Raw genomic sequence first — 16,364 nt, forward strand, 5'->3', positions numbered from 1 at the left:
TCTTAAAGGTTTCAATCTAGTTGCCTTTTATTCTTCTAAACTCCAGTGGATAAAAGCCTAGCCTGTCCAACCTTTCCTCATAAGACAACCCACCAATTCCTGGTAATAGTCTAGTAAACTTTTCTGAACTGTTTCTAATGCATTTACACCTTTCCTTAAATAAGGAGACCAATACTGTAGAGTAATCCAGATGAGGTCTCACCAGTGTCCTGCACGACTGAAACATAACTTGCCTACTTTTATATTGAGTTCCCCTCAAAATAAATGATAACATTCTATTAGCTTTCCTAATTACTTGCTGTTCCTGCATACTACGCTTTTGTGATTTATGCACTAGGACACCTAGATCCCCTTGAATCTCAGAGCTCTGCAATCTCTCACCACTTAGATAATGTGCTTCTTTTTTATTCCTCCTGCCAAAATGGACAATTTCACACTTTCCAACATTATAGTCCATTTGCCAGATCTCTGGCCGCTCACGTAACCTGTCTATGTCCCTCTGTAGGCTTCTTATGTCCTCTTCAGTGTCCGCCATTCAGCTATCATCAGATCTGCACGCTGTGCTACCCACACATAATCATTTCTTCCCAGGCTCCTCAAGTCTCCATCTCAACAAACAGCACTAACACTCACCCACAATCTGGCGCCCTCTTGCTCTCCCTTCCATATTCACCCTCCTCTCACGTCTTACCTGCATCCTTAGCAGTCACTTAACTCCTCATAATCCTAACTCTGCTCATAGCTGCTTGGAGTGACAGAGAAGTGGGTCGGAGCTGCATGCATGGCCAGCCTAACAGAGATGGAGGAGGATGCCATGGACATCGACATGGTGGCACCATTGCTGATGGAGATGTGGAGAGGCCAGGAGACTTGGTGAAAGCATTAGATATCATACTGCCACTTGGCACTGAACTGTCACTTATGTTAAATCGATGTCACCTATATATCAATTGTCATGATCTACACAATGCTAAGTTGGAACCCCATTTCCCCAACATGCAGCACTAACACCTGTCTTTCATCTCCTGCAGGTGCAATGCTGATGTCACACCAGGAGGCAGGGCTAGGTGGGATCATGGTGAGTTTTCGACTCAGTGGCATTCTCCCCACCCATATCCGAACCTGCCCTGCATGGGCAGTTAAAGGTCTGCTCAAGGGGATTCCCTTTCCCCGATTGAGAACTCCTCTGATATTGGTGACCTTGTTCTTTTTTATTCTTTCATGGATGTAAGTGTCGCTGGCAAGGCCAGCATTTGTCGAACATCCCTAAATGCCCTTGAACAGGTGGTAGTGAGCTGCCTTCTTGAACCGCTGCAGTCCATGTGGTGTAGCTACACCCACAGTGCTGTTAGGGAGGGAGTTCCAGGATTTTGACCCAGCAACAGTGAAGGCACGGTGATATAGTTCCAAGTCAGGATAGTGATTGGCTTGGAGAGGAACTTGCAGATGGTGGTGTTCCCATGTGTCTGCTGTCCTTGTGATAGAGGTAGTGGTGTGGGAGCATACAGAGATATGAACCAATATATAATGGAAATTAGGAGCACAAGTTGCACCTTCTGCAGCAGCATGCAATTTCATGGCCATCAACAGGAGAGCTCTCACTCACAGGCATGTCCCACGCCTGGATCGTGTACATATTACTCAGATGATGTCAGTCTAGATGTTATATAGAAATGGGCCATTCAGTCCTTCAAGGCATCTTGGCCATCCAATTAGATCATGATTGATCTGTACCTAAACTTCATTTACTCGCCTTAGTTCTATATCCATTAATACCCTTAGTGTACAAAAATATCTCAGTTTCAGATGCTCTAATTGACCAGATTCTACAGACCTTTGTGGATGTTATGAAGATGCAAACACCCTAGCATTAGCATTAACCTAACTGGGGACAGATTGATGAATGTCTGATTTTCTTACATTTGACTTCAGTCTTTCCTCAAGTTTTGCCATCCTTGACTACACAGCTCTGCCAGAACAGTATGAATTAATGCCTGTACTTCTCTAAATTTACTTATGATTCCATCATAATTTTATAACATTTCGTCCATATAGTCAAGAACCAACAAAAGCAAATGGGACTAATACAGTAATTTTGGACTTGGACTGAAAGATATTTCAAAGCTTACTTAATTTTAAATATTTTAATATTTTTCAGTGGCATATTATGACATCATTGTTCCATTACAGTTTGTATCTCAGGTGATTTGTCCAGATGTTTTTATTTTTATCCATATCATGCTTCTGACCAACAATAATGTGAATAATCTGTCGCTTGAACACCCTTACATAGAAGAATAGCAGGCCTCTTTGTCCACTGACCTCTTCGCTGATTTTTCAGTCCTGTAGTACCTGTAACCCTTGGTAATTTCTCCACCAATCCAGTAATGGAAATACCATGTCCTCTACACAAGATGGGCTCATATGGTGGTGATTCATATGTAAATGGGTGTAACTCAATCCCTGTACTGGTGCTTATTTTTTGTATTGTTTGTAGCAGGAGATTAAGTATTCTTGAACATGGTAAAATCTAGATTTATATTATGCAGAGATGTACCTTTTTGAAGTGCAGCTTTATGTCAATATCAACGGAACATTTATTTATTGGTAGTCCTACTTGATGACTTAATACATATCATAAGGATTTATTATTGTATGTTTCTAATAATAGATTCTAATATGCTAATTGACCAAGATGTTGAATAAGATAAAATGTACTTGATAAAAATCATTACTAGCTTCAGTAGTAGAGGGTTTCACATTTATCCTGTACATTTTATAAACACTCCCGGATGAAGTAATGTACCACTCTTCCATATTTCAGAGAATTTGTTTGGCTGCCTTTCAACACCAACTGCGACACTGCCAGCTTGCTGATTGGACATAAGAGCTGATTTAGCACCCCTAAACTTGCAGCAGCAAGTGACAATGGCTGGGAGAGCGTGGCAGAAAATTATGACTTAAAAATTATATACTGGCTATATATTGATGAAGTTGTGCATTTACTACAACATTATATTGACAGAGGCATAATGTTACAATCTGGTTAGGGACCATTAACATTTAAATAGAAATCTGAACACCTTGTTTTAATCAATAGAAGTACGCCTCAGGATTTCACTTCTTTTTAAATACATAGAACAAATCGAACAAAGCAAATATGAGTAAGTTAACACTATAGCTTAAAACCACATATGATATACACCCAAGTTTATTTCCTCCTTCCCCCCAGAATCTCTTATATGCTATGATATCTTAGGGGAGAATTTTCTCCCCGTCGGGTGGGCTGGGCGGGAGCAGGTACGTGCGCGTGGGCGTGCAGCTATTTTACGTGGGTGGGCCAATTAAGGCCCACCTAGCGTGACACGCACCCAGAAGTGCTCAGCACTACCTGTGCGCATGCGCGTGAAAGGGCGCAGAAATCTCCCTGAGGCACGTTGCTGCCTCAAGGAGATTAATTTAAGAAAAAAGCATTGCGAAAAAGAAAACAAAATTACTCAAACATGTCCCCTCATGCAACAGTGTCACATGAGCTGGGACGTGTTTATGTATTTCAATAAAAAATTTTATTTCATTTATAATGCCTTCATGGAACCTCATCCCATCCATGGATGAGGTTTCATGAGAAATGTGAAGGCCACCTTGATTCTTCGCCTGCCCACCAACCTTAAGGTCAGCCGACTCCGGTGCGCGCCCACTGAACTGAAGATCAGAATGACGTGCGGTGATGTCGGGATGCACGCCCAACATCACCGCATGTCATTTTACGCTTCAGCATACGGGGCCCGCCCCTGCATACCGACCAGAAGATTCAGGCCTTAAAGTTATTTAATACTATAGAGAACAATCATAAAGTATGCCACTGGAGAATTTTCCTCAGCTCCAGCTATTCTCAGAGGTAGGACCCTTGTGCTCACTTTCCACCCCACCCACAAAGGGACCGTTCCTCCCTGACACACTGGTCCATCCTCCCATCATTCCCCCCAGGTAAAGAGATGATTTATGAGGATATGCCAGGAATGAAGAATTTTAGCTTGGAGAAAAGATTTGGTTGTTTCCTTTGGAACAGAGGAGGCTGAGGGGAGATTCGATTGAGGTGTATAAAATTATGAGGGGCCTAGATAAAGTGGATAGAAAGGACCTATTTCTCTCAGCTGGGATGTCAATACCAGGGGGCACAGATTTAAAATAATGGTCAGGATTTGAGGGGAGTTGTGGAGAAAGTTTTTTTCCTGGGCATGGTGTGGATCTGGAACTCAATGCTTGAAAGGATGGTTGAAGCAAAAATCCTCATCTTATTAAAAAAATTTGGATTATGCACCTGAAATGCCATAACCTATAAGCCTGTGGGGTACTGCAGTACTGCAGGCTTCAGTGCTTGGGCCACAGCTATTCACAATATATATCAATGATTTGGATAAGGGAACCAAACGTAAAATTTCCAAGTTTGCTGATGACACAAAACTTGGTGGGAACGTGAGCAGTAAGGAAGGTGTTAAGAGGCTTCAAGGCGATTTAGACATATTGAGGGAGTAGGCAAATACATGGCAGTTGCAGTATAACGTGGATAAGTGTGAAGTTATCCACTTCAGTAGGATTAACAGAATGGCAGAGTATTATTTAAATGGTGATAGATTGGGAAATGTTGATGTACAAAGCGACCTGGGTATCCTTGTACACCAATCACTGAAAGCCAGCATGCAGGCGCAACAAGCAGTTAAGAAGGCAAATGGTATGTTGGCATTCATTGCAAGAGGACTTGAGTACAGGAACAAGGATATCTTACTGCAGCCGTACAGGGCCATGGTGAGACCACAACTGGAGTAGTGTGTGCAGTTTTGGTCTCCTTACCTAAGAAAGGCTATACTTGCCATAGAGAGAGTGCAGCGAAGGTTCTCCAGACTGATTCCTTGGGTAGCAGGATTATCGTATGAGGAGAGATTGGGTTGACTAGGCCTGCATTCACTGAAGTTTAGAAGAATGAGATGGGATCTCATTGAAACGTATAAAATTCTGACAGGGAAGGACAGACCGGATGCGGGGATGATGTTTCGTCTGGCTGGGGGTCTAGAACAAGGGGCCACAGTCTCAAGATACGGGGTAGGCAATTTAGGACTGAGATGAAGAGAAAGTTCTTCACTCAGAGGGTGGTGAACCTGTGGAATTCTCTACCACAGAAGGAGAGAATGGGAGCATGGTGTTGAGACAGAGGATCAGCCACGATCATAATGAATGGCACAGCAGGCTCGAAGGGCCGAATGACCTACTCCTGCTCCTAATTTCTATGATTCCTCTGTCCTTACAAATTACCACCCCATCTCCAATCTCCCTTTCCTCTCCAAAGTCCTTGAATGTGTCCCAAAATGTGCCCATCTTCCCCACAACTCCATATTTGAATCCCACCAATCAGGGTTCCGAACTATCTGAAATGACACTAATAAAAGTCACAAATGATATCCTATATGTCGTTGACAAAGGTAAGCTGTCTCTCTTGCTTTCTCAACCTGTCCACAGCCTTTGACATGGTTAACCCCACCATTTTTGTCTAATGCTTTCCACCATCATCCAGCTGAGTTTGATTGCACTTATCTGGTTCCATTCTTATCCATTCATTCATAGCCAGAAAATCAAATGCAATGGCTTCTCTTCCTTCACCATTATCTTTGGTGTCTCCTGATGATCTATTCTATTTCTCATTTACATGCTGCCCCTCAGTGACATTATCTAAAAACACAGTGTTAATTCCATATAAAAGCAAAATACTGCGGATACTGGGAACCTGAACCCCACCCCCCGAGAAAGTTAGAAATACTCAGCAGGGCAGGCAGCATCTGTGGAGAGAAACAGAGTTAATGTTTCAGGTTGATGACCTTTCATTAGTTTCTATATATACATATATTGACAAAACTCTAAATCATCACCACCTCTCTTGACACCTCCAATATTTCTAAGTTGTCAAACTGCTCGTTCAACATCCAGTATTAGATAAGCAGACATTTCCTCCAACTAAATATTGGGCAGAGTGAAGCCATGCCTTCAACCCCTGTCAGAAACTCTGTTCCTAACCACCAATTCTACCCTTCTCCAAGGCAACTCTGAGGAGGCTGAGCTAGACTATTCGCAACCTTGATGTCATAACATAGAAACTCTTAAAACTTACAGCACAGAAGGAGGCTACTCGGCCCATTGTGTTCATGCTAGCCGAAAAAGAATTATCCAGCCTCATCTCACTTTCTAGCTAGCAGTCCATAGCTCTGTAGGTTATGGCACCTCAAGACCTTATTGAAATATTCTTTAAATGTGATGAGGATTTCTGCCTTTTGCACCCTTTCAGGCAGAGAGTTCCAGATCCGCAATACCTTCTAGGTGAAAAATCTCTCTTCAATCCCCTCTAATCCTTCCAACAATTACTTTAAATCTATGCTCCATAATTATTGACCTCTCTGCTAATGGAAATAGGTCCTTTCTATGCACTCTATCTAGGCCCTTCATAATTTTATACACCTCAATCCTATCTTCCCTCAGCCCCTCTGTTTCAAAGGAAGCAATTCCATTCTATCCAATCTTTCCCCAGAGATAAATTCTCCATTCCTGCCAACATCCTCATAAATCTCCTCTGGACCTTCTCAATTGCAACCACATCTTTACTGTAATGCAGTGACTAAAATTATACACAGTACTTTAGTTGTGGTCCAATGTCACAAAGCTATTAAGGGATTATTGGAAAATATTTTTCTTTTAAAATAGAGGTTTAGTCTGTGGGTGTGTCTTAATTGGATTAAAACCAGCTAGTCTGGGTGCTTTGATGTGTACTAGTTTTGAGATGTAAGAGAGGTAGAGTGTACTTGCATTTTTTTTGAATAGAGCATTCAAGAAGTGGAGTGAAATCTGGCACCTAGCTAGCAGAGACCAAGCAATATGTTTATATTACTAATAAAATTGGTACTATGAAAGGGATTTTATTGTTAGAAGAGGTGGAGTTCAAAGGGGCTGGTGATACAATGAGAATTTACATTCAATGAACTGTGCTAGGTATAACAGGCAGCAGATTTGTGTGTGCAGGGTAGAGTCAATGTAAGATCAAAGCAACTGTAAGCCTACCACTGTGTCTGCAAGAAACCAAAGTGAAAGGAACCTCATTTTGAATTTATAAGATGAAAATGCTTTGCTTGGGTGTCTGCTTAAAAAATCTATTGATTGCTGTTGCCTTAATGAAGATTAGTTTGGGAATTTGTTAAAAGTTATGATAGCAGTAATTTGTAGCCATGTGTATATATTTCACTTGTGTAAATTATTAAAATGATTCATTTAGTTTAATATAAAAGATCTCAAGAACTGGTGGTCTGATTCCTGAATTTAGAGTTGCATCTTAAACATACCACTTAAAAATCTAGGTTATGACAGTTGTCTAAAGTTTCCCTCTGGGATTTTTAAATAACTCAGCTTTACTGACTGCTGGGTCATAACATCCAACAAGTGCTTTATACAGTTCTGGCATAACCTCCCTGCTCTTTGACTATGCATTAGCTAATAAAGTATCCTATATACAAGCTAATGTGCACTTCAAGCTTCCTCTGTTCCTCTACATTTCCCATTGATTGTGTGTTCCCTTGCCTTGTGTACCCTCCCCAAATGCATTTCCTCACATTTTTCCAGATTGAATTCCATTTGTCACTTTTCTGCCCACCTGACCTGCAGTCCACAACTTTCTTCTACATTACCAAATTTTGCATCATCTGAAGACCTCTTAATTGTGCCCGCTGCACTTAAGTCTAAATCACTAAAATATACCATGAACAGCAAGTGACACAGCACTGAGTCAATAAGACCGTAAAATAAAAGAGCAGAAGTAGGCCATTCAGCCCATCAAATCTGCTCCGCCATTCAATGGAATCATGGCTGATCTGATAATCCTCAATTCCACTTTCCTGTCTTTTCCTCATAACCCTTGATTCACTTACTGATTAAAAATCTGTCTATCTCTGTCCCACTGAAAACCATCTTCCATTCACAAACGCCCGTGGACCATTATGCTTTGCTTTTTGCCACTGAGCCAATTTTGGGTCTAATTTGCTAATTTCCCTTAGATTCCATACATTTATAAATTTCTGACCTGTTTGTCATGTGGGACTTTGTGAAAGGTATTGCTAATATCCATGTTGATGCTATCAAATATGTTACCCTCATCACCCCCTCAAAAAATTCAAGTTAGTCAGACACGACTTTCCCTTAACAAATCCATTGTTCTTAAGTCATAAACTTCTAAATGACAATTTATACTGTATCTCAGAATTTTTTTCAATAATTTGTCCACGACCAAGGTGGACTGGCCTGTAAATACTTTGGTTATCCCTTCCTCCCTTTTTAAACAATGGTACTGTATACAGTAGCCAGAGGGTATTGGAAAATTATGCTCCGAAGCTCTGCTATTTTTTCCCCTGCAATTCTTAGCCACCTATGATGCATTTCATCCAGCCTGGTAATTTATCCACTTTCAAGGATGTTAAGCACCTTAATATTTCCTTCCTCACTATGTATGTCCCATTGAATATTTTACACTCCTTAGTACAATGTCTGCTTTGTTCCCCACTTTCGTGAAACCAGGTATATTTATTAAGAACCGTGCCATTTCTTGCTTCTTGGTGTCATATTTGACACAAAGATGAGCTTCCGGCCATTATCCAAGCCATCACTTAAGACCGCCTATTTTCACCTCTCTAATATCGCCTTATCCCGCCCTGCCTTACCTCATCTGCTGCTGAATTGAATTTACCTTTCAAATTCATTTCTTCCACACCCTACCCTGTTTTAAAGATTCGTATGGCGACTGTGCTATCTCCCTTTCCTAAAAATCCCGGTTCAGTTCCGTAATACTCCTTGAAGAAAAGTATTTTATGTTCATCCATTTCATCTCTTTGAACTGTATGAATATGAAATCACATTTATGATCTTAACAAATGATGGCTCTGGGGTCGTATTGTTCTCACTGAGCTTTCTGATACCGAAAACCTTCCACAAAGAATCTACTAGTAGGTGCAGATAGGCGAATTGAAAGCAGATACTTAACAGAAAGAGCGTTTCCATTCGTAAACTTCATGTTTGATTCTTTCTTACATACTTATACATATGTTATTAAACAAGTAGCGTTGCAGGTTCATCAGGAAGTAAGGGGCAGTGCCATCATTTGCACTGACTGTACGTGTGTGTCGGTGTGTGCGCTGCTCCTGGATCAGGAAGTGAGCGCGCGATCCCGGGAGCCCGGAGCCGCCTCGCGCCCCGCCCTCTGCTGCAGCTCGGCTCTGACGCTGCTTCCTTCCAACATGGCGGCAGAGGCTCGCTAATGGAGGAGCTCGGCCACTGGAATAATCCCTCTCCCCGCTAGAACCGTGAACCCTGGTGATTTCTATAGATAGAGTCAGCAGCTCACAACTCCGTCCGAATCGCCGGCATCGTCTTCGTTTCCTCCTCGCCCTCCCCCCACCTTTGCTGCTCGCTGCTGTTCTTAAGGGGTAAAAGGAGAGAGAGAAGAATAAATTAATCATATTCGGAAAACCCAGCAGGAGAGAAAGAACCTTGGGCCGCTTTGAGTGGGCAGCACGTCATGTATGAAGGGAAAAAGACGAAGAACATGTTTCTCACTCGGGCGCTTGAAAAGATTTTGGCCGATAAGGAGGTGAAGAAGGCGCATCACTCTCAGCTGCGCAAAGCCTGTGAGGTGGCACTAGGTGAGAGGCATCTTTTATATATTTATAATAGACACACGGCGCGGAGGTTTCAATTTACAAAGACACTGCGGATGTTAACAAAGCCATTTCTAATGACAATGTAAATACTTTAAGTCCTAAGATATTTTCATATACTTATATGAATAGACGTGTCAAAAACTGCACGGCTCAAGTCATTTTACATAAAGTAATTTCAAGGTATTGTCTTTATAAATGCAGAAAATCATCACCGACGTTTAGGTATATTTATAACATTGAAAGCAAAAAAAAATTGATTGGAGGATATTGGCAGAATTCCGACCAGATGACATTACAAGGAAGCAAGGGTATCTTATAAGCTTTGTTTATAAGAGGAAAGCGCATGATAATAGGGATAGGACTCATAGTAAGTGCGATAGGCAGTGCGATAATAGATAGCGTATGCCTTCCTACTCTACATGTGTTGTAGGGAGGATGAAGAGAAAGACGGTTACTGTCAATTGATTTGGAGATGGAGCCTGGACCAGGTGACAAGATATCAAATAGAAAACTAATTTTGCTTCACAAAGGTTATTTATCATATAAAGGTTTGTGTTAATTACCCAGAAATTGAAGTATCAACTGGTGAATGTCTCAACTTACTGTATAATGAAATGAGAATAGAAGAACTATTTTTCGGTAGAATAATAGTAAACTATGGGCAATATATGAGGTTATAGATTTATTTAATCAGAGGGGATTAGCGTTTCACTGAAGGTGTATATGTGTAACCAGAGAGTCATTTACTGCAAGCAATACGTAAGGCTGATGTTAAGGAGTACAGTTCACATTTGAAGCAGAGTACTACTATATGTTCATCCATGACATTTTCAAGTTATTTATTCAGTGTGCACCCACATGGATTCAGAGTGATTCATCTCATTCTGCGTTCCTTCTCCATTCAGGTTGAATTCGGTTTGAATTCAAGTTGCTGCTGATCACATTTGCAGGCTAGATTGGTTATGTTAATTTTTGTTAAATTAATTTTTGTGAAACACTGGATTTGGGAATCTTTAATGAGGGAGCCACAGAACGTGGAGGATTTATGAGCACTGAGATATTTATATATGTGTTAACCTTTTTAGACTAATGCCCGTGAGGATAGATCTTGGAGTAATGATGAATGTAGTCAGTTAATACCTGATAAGGAAGGTCTTTCTTAGTTTGTACACCATAAAATGCATACTATGTTGAATGCAGAGAATGAAGAGTTGTGTTGTTTGGTTTGGGTTGGCTTGATGCTGAAGAAGAATTGAAATCAAATGTACAAATTAATTGAACAAAATGCTGACCAAGTCTGGTGTGTGTGGAAACTAAGATGTCATTTAGCTAAATTAATTATTCATTTAATCAACCTTTCCATCTAACACTAGAACATCCTATAACATGACACAGTTTGGTTTAGGTGTATCGATTGCTTTCCAAATATTTCAGGTTTTAGTTTGCTGTAACTTCACTGTTTTATCACCTTTTCTGCAAAAGCGCAGCAGGGAGTACACTGATATTGGTGAGACTAGAGCTTCCCACAACATTATTTATCCAGCCTCACTATCAACATTAAGCCTGCAACACACTAGTTTCCATGAGGCTGTGATAAACAGATTAAAAATAGAAACTGCGCTATTTGTCGAATGAATTTTTTATTGCACCAAGAACAGATGGTTTTGAAAGTAATTATATTTCATGATCCACTTTAGAATTGAAATCTACTCTGTTCAATATATTTAATATGGTCACGGGTGCGTGATTGCTCTCTCTTGTCTTAATATTTCTGTGCATTCCGATTATGGAGCTCAGGAAAGTAATATAGTATTGTGAATTCTGCTGCAGTCAAATGGGAAGCATGAGGGGTGGTTTCGCCTTGTCCACCCGGAGCGATTTATTTGCCGTTCTATTAATTTATAAGCGCCTCCTCCCCTCACATGATAACTCAGTTCGAATGCATAGCTTTTTTTCCTTCTGGAGAGGGCGTAGGGTTTGGGAGGGACGATTTCCCGTGGATTGCTGGAGCTAAGCAGGTTGTCATGTAACCGATAGCTGGGTTGGTCGTGGCGACGAAGTCTCTTGGATGTTTTTCTCTACTCTGCACCAAATTGTTTTGTCAGAACATCAGCATCCGCTTTCGTGCATTTCGGACCGTATTTCGACCGTTGTATATCATTGACTGTAAACTAAATCCAATACAAAGTTCGTTTTTAAATTTAATCTTTAAATGAGGATTTTATTGAGTCAGAACGGTATTTAAATCATGAACAGTTAGAAGTGGATAAGGGAATATTTTTTCTGTAGTTGATGAACCCTTTTGAAATGGAGAGATGTTGGAATGGTACAATATAGTGTGCTTTAATCGGTTCATGTTTTACTTCCGGGTGTAGCAATAAAATTCATGAAAACCATGTCGCTTTCTCTGTTTACTGGATTATTTGGTTTCTCTGTCTTTTAATCCGGGTGTTTAGATTTCGTAGATTCATGACTTTTTAAATCTCACCTAAAACTGTTAACCGCATCATTGCCATACGATTGTATTTTACCCGTAAGAGTAGGTGAGAGACAAAGGGAAAATACTTACATAGCTCTTGATACTGTAGCGATTTATCAACATGCTGCAAAAAATACTGCCAGGGTTTTTCACCATATATTGATTGATAGGATTTCCAACAAAATAATCCCTTCCGTTTTGTTTTCAAATTCGTGCTAACAGCACCACTACAACCACTTCATAGTGAGTTACAAAGTAACAAACCTTGAAATTATATTGTACAAAAAAATTGCATTTATCTAGCACCTTTCACGACTTCAGGATGTCCCAAAGTACTTTGCAGCCAATGAAGTACTTGAAATGTAGGAAGTGCAGGAGCTGATTTGTACTCACTAAACTTCCACAATGTGATAATGATTAGATATTGTTTTTGTGATTAAAAACAGAAAATGCTGGAAAAGCTCAGCAAGTCTGGCAGCATCTGTAGAGAGAGAAACAGTTAACATTTTGAGTTCGTATGACTTCTTCACAGATGGAGAGAGGTGGAAATGTGATGAGTTTTATACTGGTGAAGCAAAAAGAGGAACAGAGAAGGTCAGGGATAGGTGGGAGCTCAGGAGAGATTTGACAAAGATGTCATGGACACAAGACAAAGGGAGTGATAATAGTGTTAAAGACTAAGGCAGGTGCTAATAGTGGCATAAAGATCAGATAGCAGGGCTCCCACCTACCTCTGACCTATTTTGCTCCACCTGCTCCACACCCTCTCTTCAACAGTATAAAACCCATCACATTCTATCTCTCTTCAGCACTGGAGAAGAGTCATATGGACTTGAAACATTAACTCTGTTTCTCCCTCCACAGATGCTGCCAGATCAGCTGAGTTTTGATAGCATTTTCAGATTTTCAGCATCTGCTGTATTTTGCATTTATTTTAATGTTTTTGTGATATTGGTTGAGATAAATATTGGGCAGGCCATCCACCTGCTCTACTTCATAAAGTAGGGATTGGATCTTTAAGTCCATTGGAGAGGGCAGAGGGGCCCTCTGTTTTAAATGTCTCATCTGAAAGACGGCACTTCGAACAGTTCAGCACTCCCTCAGTACTGCACTGGAGTGTCTGCCTAGAATTTGTTTGTGCTCAAGATTTGAAGTGAGACTGGAGCCCACAACTTTCTAATCAGAGGTATTGTGAACTTGTTACGAACAAAAGATAATGCTGCATAATGCCTTTTGGGGGAAGTCGGCCATATTTTTAAATGACCCTTACATTGAATGAAGATAGATGAACCTGAAATAAAAACAATAAATGCTGGAAAAACTCAGCTGGCCTGACAGCATCTGTGGAGAGAGAAATAGAGTTAATGTTTTGAGTCACAATGACTTCAGAGCTAAAGAGAAGTAGAAATATGATGGATTTTATGCTGTCTAAGAGGAGCAATATAGAAGGCCAGGGATAGATGGGAACTAAGGAGACATTGACAAAGATGTCATGGCCACAGGACAAAGGGAGTGTTAATGATAGTGGTAGAGACTAAAGAAGGTGCAGATAGTGGCAAAAATGTAAGAGCAGAACCTGACTTGTCTTGCTTATATTTAAAGGGTGGTGCATCATTCGGGTAGGCTTTTGTTTTAATGCATGCTGCAGAGGAGTACAGTATGTTCTCTCTCTCCATCCTCCCCTGAAAAGACCAGAGATACTACAGACAAAAGCTAATTTAATATTCATACATAAGCTGATCTGTTTTGGTGGTGTAAGCACTAAAGTGAAGATAAGTACTTAATCTAGGAGATGACTGTGCTTTAATTCTGTTAAATGCTTCCTCATTCATTGGAAGTGAAAAGAATCTTTGTAGCTTTCTGCATGTTTAAGTTGAAGTTTCTACTACATTTTGCAATGGGGTTTATTAAACACACTTGCTTTATATTGAAGTAGAAAGAATTTTATAATGATTTGAGGCACTTTTAATTCCACATGTCATCATGTTATTTCATTGGTCATAAAACTGTAAATGTTTGAATAATTTAGTAATTTGTATCAGTGAAGATGAACTTGTTTTTTTAGAACTAGCTAATTCATTTATGTCTGTAAAAATTGGAGAAGGACTGAGGATCAGGATTCAATTATAAACATTTGAGAATGTGTGGTCAATAGTTATTGTTAACTAATGAATTGTGTCAGAAATAACTAACCCATTCCTATCAGAAAATAATGGAAGGTATAATTTGCAAGAATGTGTTTTTAATAACCTTTCATGGGATATGGGTGTCTCTGGCAAGGCCAGTGTTTATTACCCATCCCTATTTGCCCTCAAATGTCGTGGTAACCTGCCTTCTCGAAACTTTACAGTCCATGCCTTTTTTAATTCATTCATGGAATGTGAGCATTTATTGCTCATCCCTTGTTGCCCTTGAGAAGGCGGTGGTGAGCTGCCCGCAGTGCTGTTAGGGAGGGAATTCCAGGATTTTAACCCAGCCACATTGAAGGAGCGGCAATTATATTTCCAGGTCAGATGATGTGTCACTTGGAGGGTAACTTGCAGGTGGTGGTGTTCCCATGTGCCTGCTGTCCTTTTTCTACTTGGTAGAAGAGGTCTCTGGTTGAAAGATATTGTTGAAGGAACCTTGGTGTGTTGCTGCAGAGTATCTTCTAGATGATACACACTGTGCTGCTGTGCACTGGCAGTGGAGGGAGTAAATACTTAAGGTGGTGGGTTGACCTTAAATCAGACTTCATTGTACTTTTGAATGTACAACACTGCATAGAACACTGTTTACACTTATATTTAAATAACTAATGGCTCCCTGAGAAAGTATTGAAAAACAGAAATTTTTGGCCAGTGAATCCAGGAACGTGAGAAGCAGGAGTAGGTCATAAAATGCCATTCAGTACGATCTTGGCTAGCCATGTGCCTCAGTTGCACTTTTCTGCCTGCTCCCCAAATTCTTTGATTCCCAGAGAGGCCAAAAATTTGTCTGCCTCAGTCTTAGACTCAAGGAGGGGAGCTTCCCCAACTCTCTGGGCCAACAATTCCAATGAGTCACAACCCTCTGAGAGAAGAAATTTCTCCTTATTTTGGTCCTGAATGATTGACCTTATCCTGAGATGGTGGCCTTGTGTTCTAGATTCCCCAACCGGGGAAATAATATCTCAGTATCTACCCTGTCAAGCGTCTTCAGAATCTTGTATACTTCAGTGAAATCACCTCTCATTTTTTTAAACTCCAAAGCATATAGGCCTTATTAACTGAGCTTTTCATTTCAGGAAATAGCCTAGTGAACCTTTGCTGTGCTGCTTCCGAGGTAAATCTATCCTTGCTTAGATGTGAAGACCTGAACTGCAAACAGTACGTCAGGTGTGGTCTGTCCAAAGCCCTGTACAACTGTATGAAGATTTCCTTGTTCTTGCACTCCAACTCCTTGTAATATGCCATTCACCTTCTTAATTGCTTGCTGTACTTGAATGCTAACTTTTTGTTCTTGTAGAAGTACACTCAAGTCTGTCTGAACGTCAACATTTAAAAGTTTCACATCTTTTAAAAAATATTCTGCCTTTCTATCTTTACCACAAAATGAATAACTTCACACTTCTCATTATACTGCATTTGCCACATTTGTTGCCCATTCTCTTAACTTGTCTATATCTCTTTGCAGCCTCTTTGTGTCCTCCTTGCAGGTTATATGCCCACTGAGCATATAACCTGCAAGGTTTGTATCATCAGCTACAGTAGTGCAGTACATAGTGTTTAGGTCTGGCAGTTTGTCTATTGTTGAGCTATGGATATTGGTGGCTTCTGTGATTATGGTCAGATTGCACAGGGGGAAAAAGCTATACACATATTGTCACTTGGAATTGACAATTAACAATAATTAAAAAACAAGAATTACTGCAATTTGATTTGCCAGTAGTGTTATGAAGCATACTGATATAGATATTGAAGGAAGACTGAACATAACTTGGAGCTTAGTAAAGGCTCTTTTTAGATTTATGAATATTGAAAAATGCTTCACCTCACCTCTCATTTCTTTTTATTTCTGTGCTATCTATATTGTAAATTGCTTTGATTGCACTGGTACACTGCTTCTTACCAACTATTATTGAAGAACTCAAAGCAGGCACACTTCCTTCCCCTGGAAATAAG

At 40.3% G+C, this 16,364-nt stretch overlaps 1 protein-coding gene across 4 annotated transcripts in view; it reads left to right on the forward strand.

The window, feature by feature from the left end:
• Positions 1–9,309: 9,309 nt before the first annotated feature.
• arfgef1 (ADP-ribosylation factor guanine nucleotide-exchange factor 1 (brefeldin A-inhibited)) overlaps positions 9,310–16,364 on the forward strand; it is a 312,411-nt gene continuing 305,356 nt past the window's right edge. For all 4 annotated transcript variants that reach the window (XM_041189760.1, XM_041189763.1, XM_041189762.1 and 1 more), the window contains exon 1: positions 9,310–9,725. In XM_041189760.1, the coding sequence (XP_041045694.1) occupies positions 9,602–9,725 (124 nt within the window). In that variant the 5' untranslated portion in view covers positions 9,310–9,601. The remainder of the gene's footprint in view (positions 9,726–16,364) is intronic.

The sequence above is a fragment of the Carcharodon carcharias genome, chromosome 6 (assembly GCF_017639515.1).
Source record: "Carcharodon carcharias isolate sCarCar2 chromosome 6, sCarCar2.pri, whole genome shotgun sequence".
In the NCBI taxonomy this organism is placed as follows: domain Eukaryota; kingdom Metazoa; phylum Chordata; class Chondrichthyes; order Lamniformes; family Lamnidae; genus Carcharodon; species Carcharodon carcharias.